The sequence below is a fragment of the Littorina saxatilis genome, linkage group LG8 (genome assembly GCF_037325665.1).
Source record: "Littorina saxatilis isolate snail1 linkage group LG8, US_GU_Lsax_2.0, whole genome shotgun sequence".
Lineage (NCBI taxonomy): Eukaryota > Metazoa > Mollusca > Gastropoda > Littorinimorpha > Littorinidae > Littorina > Littorina saxatilis.
In genome coordinates, this window is record NC_090252.1 from 22,999,755 (window position 1) to 23,019,078 (window position 19,324).

The following is a 19,324-nucleotide window of genomic DNA, read 5'->3' on the forward strand; positions in this document are numbered from 1 at the left end:
TGCCTTTTTACATGCTTACTATGCAGGTTCTGCAAATTTGGGGGCTTAAATCAATGTATGAATTTGATCTGAATAATGAATTTAACACGTTAACAATTACCCTTCCAGTTTCAGGAAGAACATACACACTACACAGGATAAGTTTTTCAATTTTTGTGTGACCTACACCCAACAGTCATGAATTGACAGAAAATCAGTCAAGATTCAGAATCATTTGTTTTCGCAATGATGATAATATGTTTACACTCGGTTAAAGAATTTTTTTTATAAGTATCTTGGTTGCCTAAAGCCGTGTTTCCATAACGCAATGCGATGGCGGCACGATGGTTGCGGCGAGGTGGCGGCAGCGTCAAAACCCATTGCAACAGTAGTATGAAAGAACGCGTGTTTCCATTATAATTATATGTGCGATTTGCTAAGTCAAAATTGTTTGCATGTTCACTTTTGACTCGCCTGCCTGAATAACCTGTGTCTGTTCGGCCGGCCGTGAACAAAAAGGGTTTGATCTTCAGTAATGACCTCACTTTCTACCCACCTATGTTGACAAATTATTTTTTTAGCCGAGACCAGCCTGAGCGGATATATATCCGTACCTGGTCATATAGAGCCATATGAGTGGGTACGGATATATCCCTGCCTGAAAGACAATGAGTTAAATCTCGTCAAATATTGGGGCCACAGCGGGGTTATAGAAATTACACGTTGAGGTTATCTCAGATGGTTTTAAAGTTATACTTTTAAAACTGTCCACACTTGTAGGGTTTGATTATATCCCACCTTGACCTAAGATTGATTGGCCCTCGTCAAGTTTTGAGGACACTGGGGTTAATTTTAATTCATAAAACATTATATCAGGCGTCTTTGAAGCTAGAGTTTTCAAATTTCAAGGGTTTAATAATCTGCTATCATGACCCTAATTTGGTTGACCCCATCTCCCCCCCTCCCCCCCCCCCTTCCCCCTTTGCAAAAGTTGGCATCACAGGGGGGGGGGGGGGGGGGGGGTTATGTTCATGAAAAGTTAAAAATGGGGTTATTTCAGATGTCCTGAGAGCAAAAGCCGCATAATGTCACACCATTTCAAAATGAAGAGTATGTTGCGTATTATGCTAGTGATGGTTGTGGAAACAAGTGTTTACCTCACTATCACAGACATTGACAGATGCTTGTTTGAAAGAATGATAACTCAACTTGATCACATTCTAAAAGTAGAGCCTGGATGCTCTCTGCAAAATGGTTTATTTGGGGTAACTAGTAAATCTAAAAAGAAGTAACTTCTGAAAACAATGCAACTTACCATATCAGCCTGGCTGTTGATTATGTGCATGTACCGGTATGCATGTCGGGAATTAGCTTGACCCACATGGAAAAAACCCAACTGTATCTGAGGTAGTGCGCAACGACTATTTTTTGAGGGGGGATTGTACTTTAAATCAATATTTCTAACTTGATTCTGTTTCCAGATGCTGATTCTGAACTCGATGCTCAATTTGAATGCTCTGACGTTTCTGATGATGACAACAAAGTCCCTCTCAACGTGACAGGTAGGTCCTATATGCACAGCTAAGCAGGCAGCTACCCTGCGATTTAAGTGGGAATTTCAGTATGGCAATAGCACACAATATTTCTTGTCTATTTTTTTCAAAGAAACTAGTTTCTGTGTGTGTTTTGTTTTGCTTGAATAATTGGATATCTACCATATATAGTACTTTCAGGACTGTAAGGTGCTACTGTTTTCCCCAATTTGGACCCATGTGCCTTATTCAGTTATTGATCTCTTTACCTATTGTATGGCTAAAGAAGGGAACACTTGTATGCACATCCCTTTACAAAGACACGCAAGCAACATTCTCTCTCAAGTGATATGCATTGTCTATGAACTAGGGAAGGCAGCTGGTCTCACCTCAAAATGTCAGTTACAGAAAGTTTAAGTTAAATGCACAGCACTAATATAATCTCACTGTGTGAAAGGGCATCCTCAAAATGGGTTGACTCACCTGAAAAGAAATTTATCTTTTGACTTGATGGCAGAGAAGTATGCTACCAAAAAACAATGTAATTTTCCCTTTCTGGAAAAAATGTCGACTGAGATTTCCAAACAATTGAAACTGTTTGTTGCTGTGTCTGAGTAGAATTAGTGTTGTGTTTAAATAGGTACTGCAGCGACAGGGATAAAATCACATCTCATGAGCTTCATCTTACCATTGCCAAAGCAGACACATTTTATGCACATCGCTAGTTTCTTTAAAGTCAACTGCCGCCGGTCAGTCAGTTTGTGTCACTCCAAGTCCTTTGTTGTATTTTAGATTCAGAGGTACACAATAATTGCAGATGGCTGTATGAATAAAGTGGGTCACACAGAGTCGCGATGGCTGGGGGGTTGAATTAACTACGATAACTGATGAGTGGTTTACGCGTGCCAAATAGCCGTTCAAGGGATTTGAAAATGGCAATTAATTTTATTGAATGCTTTTGCAAGTGTGTAGGTTAAGCTTTCCTCCATGTTATTTTATGTTTTCCTATGTCCCTCTTTTTGTTAAGGGTCTTTGTGACTCATTGCAGGGCTAACACCTTTCCGGTACTCGCCGAAAATCTGGTTTTTAAAAACTGTTTAAGGTTTAACCGGAAAATCCTGTTTCTAAAAGTAACTTGATTAGCGGCACTTGACCATAATTATGTCAAAAGTCATGTGACGTACGTCTTTTAACTTAACAGACCTACCTCCTTGAGGGGAGATTGTGCTTTAAATTTAGATATCTGACTTTTATTTCTGTTTTCAGATGATGATTCTGATGATACAGTTGAAGATGTCCACAACGTCGACTTTTTGGATGATTGCACCGAAGACTCTACCAACGTGACAGGTAGGTCCTATGCCCCACAAAACAAGCAGCTACCTTGCAATCTAGGAGGGAATTCTGCAAGGTAATGGGAGGCAGAACCAAAGTTTGGGTTGTTAATGGATTGGGAAACAAAAACTGAATTGTTAGTGGTTGCCATCATGGCCACATATTTCTACATCTGTTTCTTGTTTCACTTCGTGTGTTGTAGTGGCACAGAGACATGTTTACCATCTTACGTCTCATGAGAGCATCAGTATTCTAAGCAGATGATGAAGGTACAGTGTACTGGTCTGTTTCCTCAATCCAAAATAATTTTTTCTTTGATGAGAGATTCTGAAACATTTGCACTTTTGTTTTCAAGTTTTGCTGCGGAAGAAGGAAAGAAAAATTTGGCGGAAAGAGAGTATCCTTTTTCAAGAGAATTACTACTGCTCCCCCACATACTCGATGCTTACCCTGATAGCTAAAACACACACAGACAACCAGGCATGTACTCAACAGTCTCTGGTACAGGGCATTGTCTGCACAGCTGATTATATTGCCTGCAGGGACTTACTTTTTTTTTGAAATAACTCATGCCAAAAACATAGAGGCAAGCTTATTAAGCATGGCCAAGAGACGCAATGCTGCTGATTGGGTAAGACCTGCCATCTGAGCTGTTGGGCCCCAAGAGTGCAGACGTGTACGTGATCAAGAAACATGTACGGCGGCTCCCATCAGAAAACAACTGCATCAAAGCAAATATCTTCATTTAGCAAGTTTTTCCATTTCTATGTCAGAGGGGCTTTATTGATCCCATATCGTGACTGTGTTCTACGCCTTGTCTTCGGCTGAGTGTAACGTACTGGTTCTCATCAAATAAGAACTGTGTTGCTACACATAAAGCACAGGCAATGCACAGATGATTTGAAAGCACTTTGCAATTAGTTTGTAATTATTTGTATAACAGGGTTTTCATTTCATGCATCTCAAATGAGTGTCTGAAATTAAAGGAGCGTCTGAAATGTAATGTATTTAGTATAAGTTATTTATAAAATGCTGACTGTTAGCAAAGGATAACAGACCCGGCAGAAATATAACCAGGCCAGGCCAACTATCATGCCTGCATGTCCAAACCACAAATCTGGTTCTCTTTGAAGAGCAGAATTTATTGAATTTAATGTCTGTATCCTCACAGGAGCCCATCGACGTCATCACTTTCCTCTCGATCGGGCCATGGAATGTGCTGAACACCCCAAAGGAGCAAGTGTTACCTCTTCCCCCGACCCAGCGTCTGAGACATCTGAGTGTAAGTCAGTTTATTGTTACTTTCACATTAAAGATAATGGTGTACTATGTAAGGAGTCGTTTTCTTTGGCAAATTGGATCTCAAAAACCCTTCGGGCAGATTTGATGTGGAGAAACATGTACTACCCACAGAGCTGCCAACTGCTACAATTTTGGCGTAGAATGCTACGATTTTGCTGTAATTGCTACGCTAAACTCTACGCTACGTTCAAACACAAAATGACAGGCATGCAAAATGTTCAATCATCGCTCGACAATCAACAATGAACATAGCACAAGTAGCCGAGTACCAATGGTTGCGAACCAGTCTGTTATGACTGATTGAGGTTGTCCACGTGACTTGCTTTGCCAATCGTGAATTTCGTTGCAAGCATTTGCCTTTCCGGTGACTCTCTGGGCCAATTGCGAATTTGATTAGAATGCACGATGTACTTGTAATGTCGTACTGTATTAGGGCTTCTGATATTTTACCAGGTAATGGAACAATTTTACTAGCCAATGCAACTACAGGCTTTTAACCAAAAGTATGACGTCTTACTAGCGCCAAAACAATATATTCGTAATTAACCCGTGAAAGTGACTAATTTTCACGCAAAAATTCAATTAAACGTGTTAATTACTCATTTTCACATGTTAATGACTATTTTAAGTGTTAATGTCTAATTTTCAGTTTTGGCTCGCCTCCTGATAGCTTACTAGCGCCAAAACAAAAATTTCATGCGTTAATTACTAATTTTCATGTGCCTTGTGACTGTGGAGGTTCAATGCACATGCGCGACTGTTACACCGGCCAGAGCGAAAATCCTGCGATTCAATACTTTTCTGGCCCATAGTTCTTTATAGTCTACTTGCCAAAAAGAGTACCTGGAAATGTCTGTTCCTGTAAACTTTTATGACGGAAATGTAATCTATAGGGTATGTAGAGTCAAATTAGCTTGGTTGCCTAAAGTTACACTTTGGGAAATTCTCAGAATCCAAGATGGCCGCCCAACGGTCATCTTGAAGATGGTCAATGTATAACTTTTGATCCAGATGGGCTAAAGAGTCGTGTAATACCTCAATATAGGTTTTTTTGATGTCAGCGAGTTCATTTCTGAGGTTGGTTTGTCAATCCTGTCAACAGAATCCAAGATGGCCGCCAAGATGGCCGTCAAAATATATAAAAACACATTTCTCGCCATATCTGGGTTTCTAAAGCAGCTAGATTCATGATCTTAGTGCTGATCATGTTTCCAAAGGCTGGGAAGCCGTTCTGATATTACCCAGATGCAAGATGGCTGCCAAGATGGCAGGTAAACGTCATTCACGCTCAAATCAATGTCACACAAAAATAAGGAAAACGCCATATTTGTTTGTCTTTTGTCTGAAAAAACATGTTAGCATCCAGTTAAAGAGGCAACTTTCAGGACCTCAATCAAGTCCATGTGGGAAAGTCCATGTCCAAAAGCAGCTTAGCTGGCACGCCACGACCGAAATAGAACTCTACTGCTCTTGCGTTACAGCAAACAAACGATTCAAACTTTGAAACCATATCTCCTTCTTCAATGTCAGCTTCTTTCTCGTCTTACTGGTCGTCTTCAACAAACTCCTCCTCTTCCTCTTCCTTCTCCTCCTCCTCCTCCTCTTCCTCCTCTTCTTCCTCCTCCTCGTCCTCCTCCTCCACCACAGGCTCATGCTTCGTGTAAGGGCTGCAGCAGCCACCTCCTCCCTCGCAATAACAGTATTCAGTGCACGTAAGTCTCCCACTGTGGCAACTGCACTTCTTCTTGCTGCACGCTTTCCCCTCGGCGCTGCAACTACAGCTCACGACATCTAAGAGCTGCTGCGGTGCTATCGGCGCATTAGACAGCGATTGTGTCACAGCACCAGATTCATCGATATCCCATCCGAAGCAGCGGATATCATGAGCCTCGGCTGGTGGATCTTTATGGTCTGCTGCTTTCCACAACATCATCTGCAGATGTGCTCGGAGAGCATGCAGCCTCAGGTTGCAATCTGTTGGTGGTAGCCTCTTCAAAGGTGGTGGTTTCTTCCTGCCCAGATACAGTTTGGATCTTGTACCATTGCGGGACTTGGCCTTCTTCTGCCTCTACAGCGCGAGGAAGAATGAGTCGGCAGTGGCCTTAAGTTGGTCATGACTGACGTCTGGCTCCCCAAGGACATCTTGCAGGCCTAGGATGTCGCTGTTTCCAAGCACCTTGAGCGCTGACTTCTTGCCCTTGTAACAGGGGTACGACACGGTGTCGCAGCCCGATAAGGCGTGCATGCCGAGTAGCTGACCACACTTGTCCCCCAATTTGTCCACTGTTGTGTCAAGCACCGTGCCGTCCCACTTCTCCATCTGGATGCTCTTCTGTATCCTCTTCCTCCATGCCAAGTACACGAGAAGGACGAACACATCAGTGTCGTCACACAGCACCCTGATCGTCTCCGCCCCGCCTGCTGCAGCCTTCAGCATGTAACTGCACAGCGTGATATCCGCCTCCTCATGGGTGACAAGACAATCGAAACTGCTGACAAGCTCCACGTTGTTCTGCAGAGGATATCCACAGAGGATGTTGCTGAGGAGGCGTTTGTTGTTGGCATTCTTCATGATAGCTTCTCTGTGTGGGAGGGGGGTTGTGGGTGTCCTTTGATCCTTCCCCTGCCCTCCTCATCCTCTCGTGGTCCTTCGCAGTTGGCTGATTCTCATGGTACCTGTCAAACAACACCAGTTTCTGTGCTGCTGGAGGATAGCGGCTCAGTCGAGCGCCGAAACTCGCGACAAAATCTCCTGCTGTCCCCGCAACAGGCCACACAACATGGTACAGGAGTCGACCAGCACCACGTCTGGTGCAGGTGCGTTGTTGACCGGCACACCAAGACACTTGACGAGCACAGCCTTGTCTCCTTTCCTCAAACTCCCGAATTCGTCGATGAGAGATGGAGGTACGGGACTGAGTTCGTACTTGAAGATGTCTGTCGCCTTCACACCACGTTGTTGCCTAATGATCTGAAGCTGTACGAATAATGTTTCAATGTCAAAGATGGCCTTGTCTTTCACAACCACTACCTTTTTCATCTCCTGCATGGTCTTCACTTTCCTCTCGATCGGGCCATGGAATGTGCTGTGAAGCGAAGCGGCGAACTGTTCACTTTGAGTGCTGCCGATCTTGAGTGCATCTTGGACATTTAGGCCTACTTTTGCTGGCGCGATCTGCCCGTTGACGATGTTGTACAGGTCAGTGGACTCAACAATGAGAGGGTGCGAGAACTTCTGCAGTTCCTCTGCAATCTTCGTCCGGTCTGCTGCGTCCATCACTCGCCTTCTTTCACCTTCCTCTTTGTGCTTGCTCTCCTTCTGTCCATCCCCACCATCGAGACCCATCGGCTTTTCTGAAAGTTGCCTCTTTAACTGGATGCTAACATGTTCTTTCAGACAAAAGACAAACAATATGGCGTTTTCCTTATTTTTGTGTGACATTGATTTGAGCGTGAATGGCGTTTACCTGCCATCTTGGCAGCCATCTTGCATCTGGGTGATATCAGAACGGCTTCCCAGCCTTTGGAAACATGGTCAGCACTAAGATCATTAATCTAGCTGCTTTAGAAACCCAGATATGGCGAGAAATGTGTTTTTATATATTTTGACGGCCATCTTGGCGGCCATCTTGGATTCTGTTGACAGGATTGACAAACCAACCTCAGAAATGAACTCGCCGACATCAAAAAACCCTATATTGAGGTATTACACGACTCTTAAGTCCATCTGGATCAAAAGTTATATATTGACCATCTTCAAGATGACCGTTGAGCGGCCATCTTGGATTCTGAGAATTTCCCAAAGTGCAACTTTAGGCAACCAAGCTAATTTGACTCTCCGTACCCTATAGATTACATTTCCGTCATAAAAGTTTACAGGAACAGACATTTCCAGGTTTCATACATGACATGGAAGGCTGGCTGGTAGACTATTAATCCGATGCAAATTAACAATAAGAGCTGAACGCATGTGTTACAGTGTAGATAACAGTGACATACAACTGTGTGTCCGACAACTTCTTGAATAACGAATTCTATCGAAAGACATTTGTGAAAGTGTGTTAGCCTAGACCGAACAGATCAGTCTGCTAGTGGTCGGACCTTTAGCACACGTCCGGCCACACACCATTTTTCCTCTCTCGATTCGAACATTTTCGGATCAATTGTCTTTCACTAATAGTAATACACTATAAAGCAGATGTATGAGTGTTTTAGTGGAAATGAATATGAGGCACAGCTGCCTGCCTGACAACTTGTCGAATAAGGAATTATATTGAAAGATATATGTGAAAGTGTGTGAGCACAGCTGATCAAAAGTCCGTCTGCTAAAAGCAGCTTCGATTCGAAAGTTTTTGGGGTCGATTATTCTTTTTTAAGTTACCCAAAACAACGTTAAGAAAAGCGCTATTGCAGAAAACTGACATGCATCTTCCCGTCGGATAACTTGCTCGATAAGGCCTTCTATTAAAAGATATTTCAGAAATATTGTGAGAGTGATGTTTGACGGACGTTGTAGCCTCTCAGTGCGGACTCTTAAAGTCCGACTACTGTGACCAAAAACGAGGCAAAATTGAAAATAAGTAATTAACACTGTTATTTACTAATTTTAACGTGAAAATGGTAACCTTAGGTTCTGGCACTAGTAAGCCGTCATACAAAAGCGTTTTGGTGTTCATATCTTTTTGGTTTGTTTGTTTGTTTGCCGACCACGAAGGGCCATATCAGGGTGGTGCTGCTTTGACATATAACGTGCGCCACACACAAGACAGAAATCGCAGCACAGGCTTCATGTCTCACCCAGTCTCATTATTCTGACAACGGACCAACCAGTCTTAGCACTAACCCCATAATGCCAGACGCCAGGCGGAGCAGCCACTAGATTGCCAATTTTAAAGTCTTAGGTATGACCCGGCCGGGGTTCGAACCCACGACCTCCCAATCACGGGGCGGACACCTTACCACTAGGCCAACCGTGCCGGTATATATTTTTGGTACCTGGTTCATGATCTGTTCAATTTCAAACTAAGCATGCACAAGTTTTAATTTACTTTCATTCTGTATGCAGGTACCAAAAGCCCGACATCACCGGAGGAAAATACAAGCAAAGGTATGCATGCATGTCTTCAGTGACTGAGAATGTTTATGGGATGAATGAGAGTTGCCTAAACTTCTACTGCAATATGTTTAAGGCATTCATCCCCGTTTCATTTCATTCAATCCTATTAGGCCAGTAAAGGCACCCCACTTGACTCTGTGGTACTTTTTTCCTGATCAAAAATTTCTTTCACAGTGGTCACATGACGATGCTCAAGCAAGGGTACCCCCCAAATCGACCTGACATAAAAAAAGGAGTACCCCCCAAAAAAACCAATAGTTGGGAAAAAGAACCCATCTATCTTTCTCTCTCTCTCTCTCTCTCTCTCTCACTGTCCGTCTCTTTCTCTCTGTCTTTCTCTCTCTCTCTCTCTCTCTCTCTCTCTCTCTCTCTCTCTCTCTCTCTCTCTCTCTCTCTCTCTCTCTCTCTCTCTCTTTCTCTCTCTCTCTCTCTCTCACCCCCATTGGTTTGTATATGGGTCTGTGGCCTTAGTAATATAAACCATTATCTTTCTCTCTCTGTTCTGTTTGTATGTCCGTGTGTATATATGATTAGAGTAGTATGAAAAAGAAAGAATTTCTGTAATGCTTATGCCACAAACCTTGTAAAATAAGATTTGATTCAATTTGGTCTTCCCCCTCTTCCATTTCAGGCAGTTTTCTTTGTTGTTGCTATAACTGCGAATAAAGGGTGTGTCATTATTTTTTATGAACAAGGAACATAGTTTTTGTTACTGTGAAAGAATTTTGGAATTGTTCTCTAATAGTTGGGGGGATGCTGTCCTGACCCTGTTGAAGGTCGGCACTTGTATATATATATATATATTTTGTTATTATTATAAGGACCTTTAAACTAACCCCTCTTTTTCCTTTCTTTTGTGATGTAGTTTCCAACTTCATTATTCAAGTATCATGGGTTTCAGGAGTCAAAATCCAGACAGAGGGCAAGCGATACTTTTGTATCTTCTGCGAAAAGTACTTTGCTCAATACCTCAACTGGCACCTCATAAAAAGCCACAGCGAGGAGGTAGATGTTGCTGCGGCCCAGGCTCTTCCGGAGCCCCAACGCTCGCAGGCCCTCTTGATCATCCGAAACCATGGCAGAGACGGAATTAATTGGTATGTGTCCTGCAAGGAGCTAAACCAGATCACAAGTGGTCATGGAAAGCACTTGTGCACCATTGTGCCAGTTCTGATTTTTAGACTACAATAGCTAGTTTTCTTATATACTAATTGCAAAAGATAGTACAGGGGTACCTGCAATGACTTGCCAGAAGTGTCCTTAAATTGAAGGTGGCCTGTCATGTTGACGGGTAATTTTGGTAGGGATAATAGACAAATGGACAACAGAAAGCGTCAGCACACTCTGGTTTACGTAAACTATCAGTTTCTGAACAGACATTGCCAGGTTTTTTACGCACCGTACAAACACCCTTTCATTTAAACAATCACCGCTTGCGAACATCCTAAGTACCCTCCGTAAAGAGCTAGCATTTTTTCAAGATTTTATTTTTGCATGGCCTGCAGGATTGTCTAGTACCAAAATCAGACGCTTTTTGGCGCTAGTACTAAAATCTAAATAATAAATTGACGACTTGTAACACAAGCATTCATTAATCCTAAAAGATTTGTTTTTCATCAAAAAAAGATCATTACAATTCGAAGTTTTGAAAAATGGACAAAAAGGGAGTCCGGAAGCATGTCACGCAAAGAAGTGTTTCCCGAAGCAGACACATTTTTTGCATTGAACTTGCTTCTTTGAAGCCAAACTCCACCGTTAAGTTTGTGTGACTCGCAGTCGTTGTTGCATTTTAGATTCAGAGTTACACAAGATAAGGCGAGTCGCATTGAAATCACAAACTGACGACTAGATTGTGAAAAAAAAGGAAAGTTGATCACACTCCGGGGTCCACGATGGCTATGGCGTTAGATAAACCATGCAAAAATAAATTCATTGAAAATTGCTGGCTCTTTACGTAAGGCACCTCAGATATTCTCAAGCGGTGAGTGTTCAAACAAAAGGGTGTTTGTACTGTGTGTCTTTGATGGTTTGCGGGAGGCTTACTGTGCCTTAAAAGGGATGTGGTCTCTCATCGGAGAGGCCACACATTGCAGGTACAACTCCACACACTTTTTAACTTTGTGACTTTCATTGCCGTGCACTGATACATTGAGCACAAAAAAGTAAAGGATATTTTTTTCAATGGTATACCCCAGATAACAGCAGTTATTTGGTCAGAAATATACGTGTATTTGAAAATCAGTCTTTCTTCTGCTCAAAAATGTGTCTGGAATCTGAGCAATATCTGGGTATGATGTCACTGGTCCGTGACCACATCTACTCTCAAAAATTGTGTTTTGTGATGGCTTGATTCACTTTCAACCGTTGAAACAGTGACTTAAACTGAATATTTTACATTTTTTACATTCGAAAGTTTATTTGGTGTCTTACCTAATGGTTCATACAAATTTCTTTCAAATCTGTCGCGCTGTCAGGCTGATCTAGTGTGTAAAACAGAGTGACCACAAAACGGAAAAATAGCCAAAAATCAATGGTTTTTATGGTGTTTTTGCTGGGTAGCTGCAGGGTCTCCAAATTTCACAGAACTTAACTTTTTGTGCTCAGTGTATATACAGCAGACTTGCGCTCTTCAGTCTATTTGTTTGTATGTTTGTTAACCTTCGCCGGCACTCGTGGGTCCGTGCGGACCCAGAAGGGTGTTTGATTGCAAATATCTTTTAAACGAGTTGGAATTTTTTATTGAGCTTTTAGAAATGCCTCAGACACCTAACAAGCTATCATCTCCTGAAAGCTCATTAAATTTCAGTGATAATTAATTAATTAATTAATGGTCAAATTTAGACTACACACGGAAGCATTCGTGGGGACGTGCGGACCCATACTTCTCAAAGAAGGAAAAGCGTGTATACCCTTCCGAGGCACTCGTGGGTCCGTGCGGACCCAGAAGGGTGTTTGATTGCAAATATCTCTTAAACGAGTTGGAATTTTTTAATGAGCTTTTAGAAATGCCTCAGACACCTACAAAGCTTTCATCTCCTAAAAGCTCATTAAATTTCAGTGATAATTAATTAATTAATTAATTAATGGTCAAATTTAGACAACACACGGAAGCATTCGCGGGGACGTGCGGACCCATACTTCTCAAAGAAGCAAAAGCGTGTATACCCTTCCGAGGCACTCGTGGGTCCATGCGGACCCATACTTCTCAAAGAAGGACAATTGTGCAAACCCTTCCGTGGCACTCGTGGGGCCATGCAGACCCATAATATTTTACCAAATACCGTGTGTAGTCTAAATTTGACCATTAATTAATTAATTAATTATCACTGAAATTTAATGAGCTTTTAGGAGATGATAGCTTTTTAGGTGTCTGAGGCATTTCTAAAAGCTCATTAAAAAATTCCAACTCGTTTAAGAGATATTTGCATCAAACACCCTTCTGTGTCCGCACGGACCCACGAGTGCCACGGAAGGATATGCATATTTTTCTTTCTTTGAGAAGCATGGGTCTGCACGGCCCCACGAGTGCCACGGAAGGATATGCACATTTTTCCTTCTTTGATAAGCATGGGTCTGCACGGCCCCACGAATGCGTCCGTGTGTAGTCGATAATGAGTGCCGGCGAAGGTTAATGCCCAGTCCACCACAAAGGGTTATGTATCGATTGGACATTGGATTTCCCTTCTTTGAGCCATGTGACGTCAGAGGCCTACAAAACTTCATATTTTGGCGTTTCAGGTTGACCGAAACTTCAAAGGAACTACAAAACACACGTCATGTGTTTGATTGCATGTGTGTGTGCTGTTCAATGTCAAAACAACAACAAAGTCAGTACATGACGTGTGTTTTGTAGTTCCTTTGAAGTTTCGGTCAACCTGAAACGCCCAAATATGAAGCTTATGTGTTTGATTGCATGTGTGTGTGTGCTCGTTCAATCGTTAAAACAACAAAGTCAGTACCTGAAAAGAATTCGATCGATACATAAATGTTATTTGCGTTTTTGACCAAAATATGACATTTTACACAGATCGAGACAGTCATTGTTCTCCGAGACTGCGCTAGCAGTCGAGGTGAACAATGACTGTCGAGATCTGTGTAAAATGTCATATTTTGGTCAAAAACGCAAATAACGTATAATATCAGGGCGGTTGCTCTTCAGTGTAATGCACCATAAAAGAGGAGTCACACTACACAAATTCTAACTTATCTTTGATGCAATTCATGGTCTCATTGATTTTTGGGTTGTTCTTGTTGATTATTTTATTTTATCATATTCGTTCCATTTTCTTGTATTAATACACATCCCACAAAATAATTTTTAAATCCAACCAACATGGTGGTTTTTTTTTTACCTTTCTATGCCCTCCAGCAAGAAATAGTGGAGAGCGAGCTTTTCTTGCTTTCAAATTTATATTAATGAGCTAATTACAGGGTTCGTACAGGTCATGGAAAACCTGGAAAGTCATGGAATTTGATTTTTAATTTTCCAGGCCTGGAAAGTCATGGAATTTCAATTCAAGTCATGGAAAGTCATGGAATTTAACAAAAATAAGAAAGAAAAAAAATTAACCTTTAGCACGCCAGCGGCTATTTTCGTCGCCCAGCCATCCCCCGCCCCCCCCCCCCCCCCCCCCCCCATTGCCAGCCAGAGACACTGCGTAGAAACTGACTCAAATTCAGTGCAAAGCAAGCCAGTGTCAAAACTGGCAGTGACAAGACGTAAAAAGTTTGCGTGTTCGGAAATGGCGACCTGTGGATCTAGTCATGGAAAATGTTATTCAGGCTCATGGAAAGTCATGGAAAAGTCATGGAATTTTGTTTCTAAAAACCAGTGGGGACCCTGTAATTATAACATTTAATCATCATCAAAAACCTTGTCAATGCTTTCAATGTGTGTGTGATTCAGAAGTCGTTAGGTAATCTGGCAGTCATTAAAACAAGGTAGGGGTCAAATTAAAAGTTTTAAAGTTGCCACAGCGCTCCAAAAACTCAATAATGTTTGTTGCGGTTTTACAAAACGTGATCCAGATTCACTGAAGGGGGCCGGGGACTCAAAATAACCATTTTTTCATGTTGGGAGTCGTTTAGCTATGTTTTAGATATGGTTAGCTCTGTTAGCTGTATCATTCTGTTTTTTTTTCTTTTCCTCTCACTTTGAAGGCCTGGGAATTATGAATTTTTGTCAGTATTGTTTTTTATTTTGTATTTTGTACGTTATTGTCTCCATGGAAGGTGTGATTTTTTGGGTGCTCATTTTTAGTAGTCTTTAGCATGTACAACAAAGGCATTTTGAGGAACAGCTGTCAATTTCTGTTTCAGGGAACTACAGCAAGTTCACGAGAGAAGAAGAGAAGGCCGTGAGGAAGCTTTTTCAAGCTTCCATTTTGGGAGGAAAGCTTCCAGGAAAGAAACAAATTTTGTTGGGCATTGCAGGCAGCCAAACACTGGAAGGGAGATACTGGACCCAAATTAAAGATAAAGCAGTCGCCATTGTTTAATACTTTGAGGGAAGTTAAAAGAAATATTTTTGTCGACAAGCAAAGTGGTTACAAGCCCCCCGGTCATACACTTTTTTTTTCGTAAAGCACAGATTTTTTGCTCCCACCCATGCAGTTGGAAAACCTTTTCAAATCTCTTGTGTTGTTTTAAACTTTTGCTCTAAAAATTTGGTATGACACAAATTTTGATGTGAAAATTGATTCGGATTATCACTTGATTATGTTTCATGATTTTTTTCTGGTTTACCTTGTTTCTTTTTGGTGTAAATATGTGGACGTCTGCACTGACAGATGTCATGACAGCTGTCCTTTGTATGAGATTTTCTGGGTTGTGGATAACTCCCATTGATCATGACTTTTGTATGGACCCGCAGCATTGTAACGTGTATTTGCTCTGTCCAGTAGGAAAACGTTTTTAAGTCTTCTTGTGTTGTTTTAAACTTTTGCTCTAAAAATGTGGTTCCCATTGAACCTCAGTACAGATTATGGTTTGCAAAATATATGTTGCTTACTTGATTCTTGAGAATTGTGTTTGTTTTCGCTCCCCCCGCGGGTTAGGGGGAGTCCCATATTGGTTGGGACGAGAAAGAATTTACCCGATGCTCCCCAGCATGTGGTAAGAGGCGACTAACGGATTCTGTTTCTCCTTTTACCCTTGTTAAGTGTTTCTTGTATAGAATATAGTCAATTTTTGTAAAGATTTTAGTCAAGCAGTATGTAAGAAATGTTAAGTTCTTTGTACTGGAAACTTGCATTCTCCCAGTAAGGTAATATATTGTACTACGTTGCAAGCCCCTGGAGCAAATTTTTGATTAGTGCTTTTGTGAACAAGAAACAATTGACAAGTGGCTCTATCCTATCTCCCCCCTTCCCCCGTCGCGATATAACCTTCGTGGTTGAAAACGAGGTAAAACACCAAATAAAGAAAGAAAGAAAGTCTGTTTTCGCCAAGTGAGGGTGTGTGACTGTGGCTGTGAGTGTGTTTGTGACAGTAAATTCAACACTATGAGTGACAAAGAACTGACGACTGTGTGTGACAGGGAATAGGACACGTGTCATTCGCCTGTAAGTGTAATCATTATATTTTGTAACCATCAAAAACAATTTCCCTTGAAATCAAAACATTAACAAGTAAGAAAAAATGACATCTGAAAATGGCATTCAATGGTTACTCATGCTCTCTCTCTCTCTCTCTCTCTCTCTCTCTCTCTCTCTCTCTCTCTCTCTCTCTCTCTCTCTCTCTCTCTCTCTCTCTCTCTCTCTCTCCTGAAAACAAACAAACATTGAGGAACCAAAGCTAAATAGCGTTTTAAAGTATAAGCTCAAGAGGATACTTCCCACTGTGATATTAATTACTAGTGTGTTTTTGTGAGGGTGCTTTAACGTTTCAGTTATAGGGAGTAGCACATGACATGTTTGTGATATGATCCGTGCATGTCTTAAACAAGTAATGGCAGTGCATATTAGCAGATCTGCATTTTCAACCATCAAGTTATTCACGAATGGTAGTCGTCCGATGTTGGAATATAGCGTGTTCGTTTCTTGTGTTTTTAGTCTCTCGTTTGTTTTCTTAGTTATATGAAGTCTTACATCGCGTGCGTATCTCCAGACTCTGACTCGAGGCGCAGGGATCTATTTATGCCGTGTGAGATAGAATTTTTTACACAATACATCACGCATTCACATCGACCAGCAGATCGCAGCCATTTTGGCGCATATCCTACTTTTTACGGCCTATTATTCCAAGTCACACGGGTATTTTGGTGGACAATTTTGTTATCAATGCCTATGCAATTTTGCCAGGAAAGACCCTTTTGACAATCGTGGGATCTTTAACGTGCACACCCCAATGTAGTGTACACGAAGGGACCTCGGTTTTTCGTCTCATCCGAAAGACTAGCACTTGAACCCACCACCTAGGTTAGGAAAGGGGGGAGAAAATTGCTAACGCCCTGACCCAGGGTCGAACTCGCAACCTCTTGCTTCCGAGCGCAAGTGGGTTACCACGCAAACAATCCTTGAATCTTTTAAAGCACGATAAAAAGATCAAGTATCGATCCTCATATCAAACAGACAATGAAGTAAGGCGTCCGCCCCGTGATCGGGAGGTCGTGGGTTCGAACCCCGGCCGGGTCATACCTAAGACTTTAAAATTGGCAATCTAGTGGCTGCTTCGCCTGGCGTCTGGCATTATGGGGTTAGTGCTAGGACTGGTTGGTCCGGTGTCAGAATAATGTGACTGGGTGAGACATGAAGCCTGTGCTGCGACTTCTGTCTTGTGTGTGGCGCACGTTATATGTCAAAGCAGCACCGCCCTGATATGGCCCTTCGTGGTCGGCTGGGCGTTAAGCAAACAAACAAACAAAAATTCAAAATCAAAGAATACAATCTTTAGCTGCGCACCCTAGCTTTGCGAAATAAAGTGTTGGTTTGGTTACCAACACCCCATCCCGCCATTTAATTTTAACACACACAAATTTAAAAGATTGAAAATTATTCAGAATATAATTTTCTAAATAAAGTTTTGGTCTTGGTTGAAAAATTGCGACACGACCTTAATTCATGCTAACATTCTTTTTAGGTTAAATATTTTTTTTTTTTTATTTAAAATTTTTTTTTTTTTTTTTTTTTTTTAAACTAAGCTTTGGTTTTGTAACGAAAATCCGACCTAAAGTCTTTTCATGCGCAAAAAAAAAAAAAAAAAAAAAAAAAAAAAAAATCCCCCCTTCCCTCCCCCGGTTTTGTAACGAGAATATGGCCTTAAGTCTTTTCATGCGCAAAAAAAAAAAAAAAAAAAAAAAAAAATTACCCCCCCCCCCCCCCCCCACCTATTTTTTTTTTTTAATAATTCGGGATTACTGGTAGCTTTTTTGTACTACCACGCATAGCCATATGTAACGCTATTTTGATAGAGTTGATAGTATTTACAGCTTTCCGGTCATAATTATGTCCGGTTATCACTCACTTTTAGTTGGCGGATGTCCAGATATAACACGTGTTTCAGAATCTCTATTTTTGGGTGTGTAACTTTCAATAATGAGTGTTTTTAAAAAAAAAATTCTCAAAAAGTATTCTTAAAGTCTGACACATGTTTATACTCGCACTCCGTTTCTGTAGCTTTAGCAATAAACAAGTCCAGATATAACACATTTTTCTTTGCGGCAAATGTCCAGAGATCCACCCCTCAGACACGTATGTGTGTGTGTGTGTGTGTGTGTGTGTGTGTGTGTGTGTGTGTGTGTGTGTGTGTGTGTGTGTGTGACGGAGTGATTGAGTTTGTGTTACTGTTTGTCGATTTCTTACGTGAGCCTTGATGGCTTCGCCTCTTGTTTTATTTATGCCTATACAATTTTTCCAGGAAAGACCCATTTGCCAATCGTGGGATCTTTAACGTGCACACCCCAATGTAGTGTACACGAAGGGACCTCGGTTTTTCGTCTCATCCGAAAGACTAGCACTTGAACCTACCACCTAGGTTAGGAAATGGGGGAGAACATTGCTAACGCCCTGACCCAGGGTCGAACTCGCAACCTCTCGCTTCCGAGCGCAAGTGCGTTACCACTCGGCTACCCAGTTGTTTGCGAGGAGTGTGCCATTATTTATTTTATTTTTAGTATTTTGTTTGTTTGTTATGGTAGGTCTGGTGCCGAAGCTACAACTAGGGCGTCCTTCGGCCCAGGCTCGGGTCCTATCGTCCTGGATGACGTTTACTGTGACGGAAGTAAACGAGACATCCGGGTCTGTCGCTCCACGGCTTTTGGCTCGCATGACTGTGGTCACAGTGAGGATGCAGGCGTCGTCTGCCGCTAAAGCAGGCTACCAGTTATGTATTGTTCTGGAGACATGTAGACCAAATTATGACATTTAACAAAGATCGAGACACTGAATATGTTCTAGAAGACCACATTTATTTTTCGTTTCAGTTTAGTTACAATTCTGTTTAATTTGTGGGAATCTCGGTCATCCACGTACGTTAGATTTTACTGCGTTGTCACGTGGCTCAAAGATGGGTAACCCAATTTTTAATCGCTATAAACTTGATATAAACCCCCAACTGTCTGTGCGGAAATACTGACCGTACAAACATGCATATCTGGATGAAAGATTCAAAACTTGACTAAATGTAAAAATCAAGTTTGTCACTTTCCGGCAGCGTTTTGTGGAACTGCTTCTCCCGAACCCTTTCGTTCCTAGAATTAAATTATATGAAGATATAATTTTTAGCGTTTTAGATATAATTATACAATAGTAAGTGATCTAAAAGTGTGTGGAACTAATGTGTCCCGGTCCCGATAAGAAGCTATGAATGAACACTTAGCGGTTATCATCCTTACGTTATATCCGTGGGCTTACCTCTCATAGATTACAAGTATTGTACTCATATCTGTCGTGATAGTCTCAAATCGGCACCACATAATTTTCTTTACCGCATTTTTGTTGTCGTTGCTTTCTTATCATGTATCTACTAATGGATCTTTGCTCATTTCACGAACTCTTATAATTCTGTATTTTGCTTCTATTTAAGAATCGGTGTATTCCTTATCACTGAATGCTTGTTTACA

General features: G+C 41.5%; 2 protein-coding genes across 2 annotated transcripts in view; both read left to right on the forward strand.

Annotated features, from left to right (window-relative positions):
• The window catches only part of LOC138973066 (putative leucine-rich repeat-containing protein DDB_G0290503), a 43,404-nt gene extending 24,658 nt beyond the window's left edge, over positions 1 to 18,746 (forward strand). The window contains exon 6 of the mRNA XM_070345722.1: positions 18,401 to 18,746. Within this exon, the coding sequence (XP_070201823.1) occupies positions 18,401 to 18,572 (172 nt within the window). The 3' untranslated portion in view covers positions 18,573 to 18,746. The remainder of the gene's footprint in view (positions 1 to 18,400) is intronic.
• Positions 1,376 to 15,278, forward strand: LOC138973064 (uncharacterized). Its single transcript, XM_070345721.1, has 6 exons — positions 1,376 to 1,541; positions 2,778 to 2,861; positions 4,018 to 4,128; positions 9,214 to 9,255; positions 10,166 to 10,361; positions 14,584 to 15,278. The coding sequence occupies exons 3-6, from the start codon at positions 4,056 to 4,058 to the stop codon at positions 14,735 to 14,737; spliced, it is 465 nt and encodes a 154-aa protein (XP_070201822.1). The 5' UTR covers positions 1,376 to 1,541; positions 2,778 to 2,861; positions 4,018 to 4,055; the 3' UTR covers positions 14,738 to 15,278.
• Positions 18,747 to 19,324: the final 578 nt, after the last annotated feature.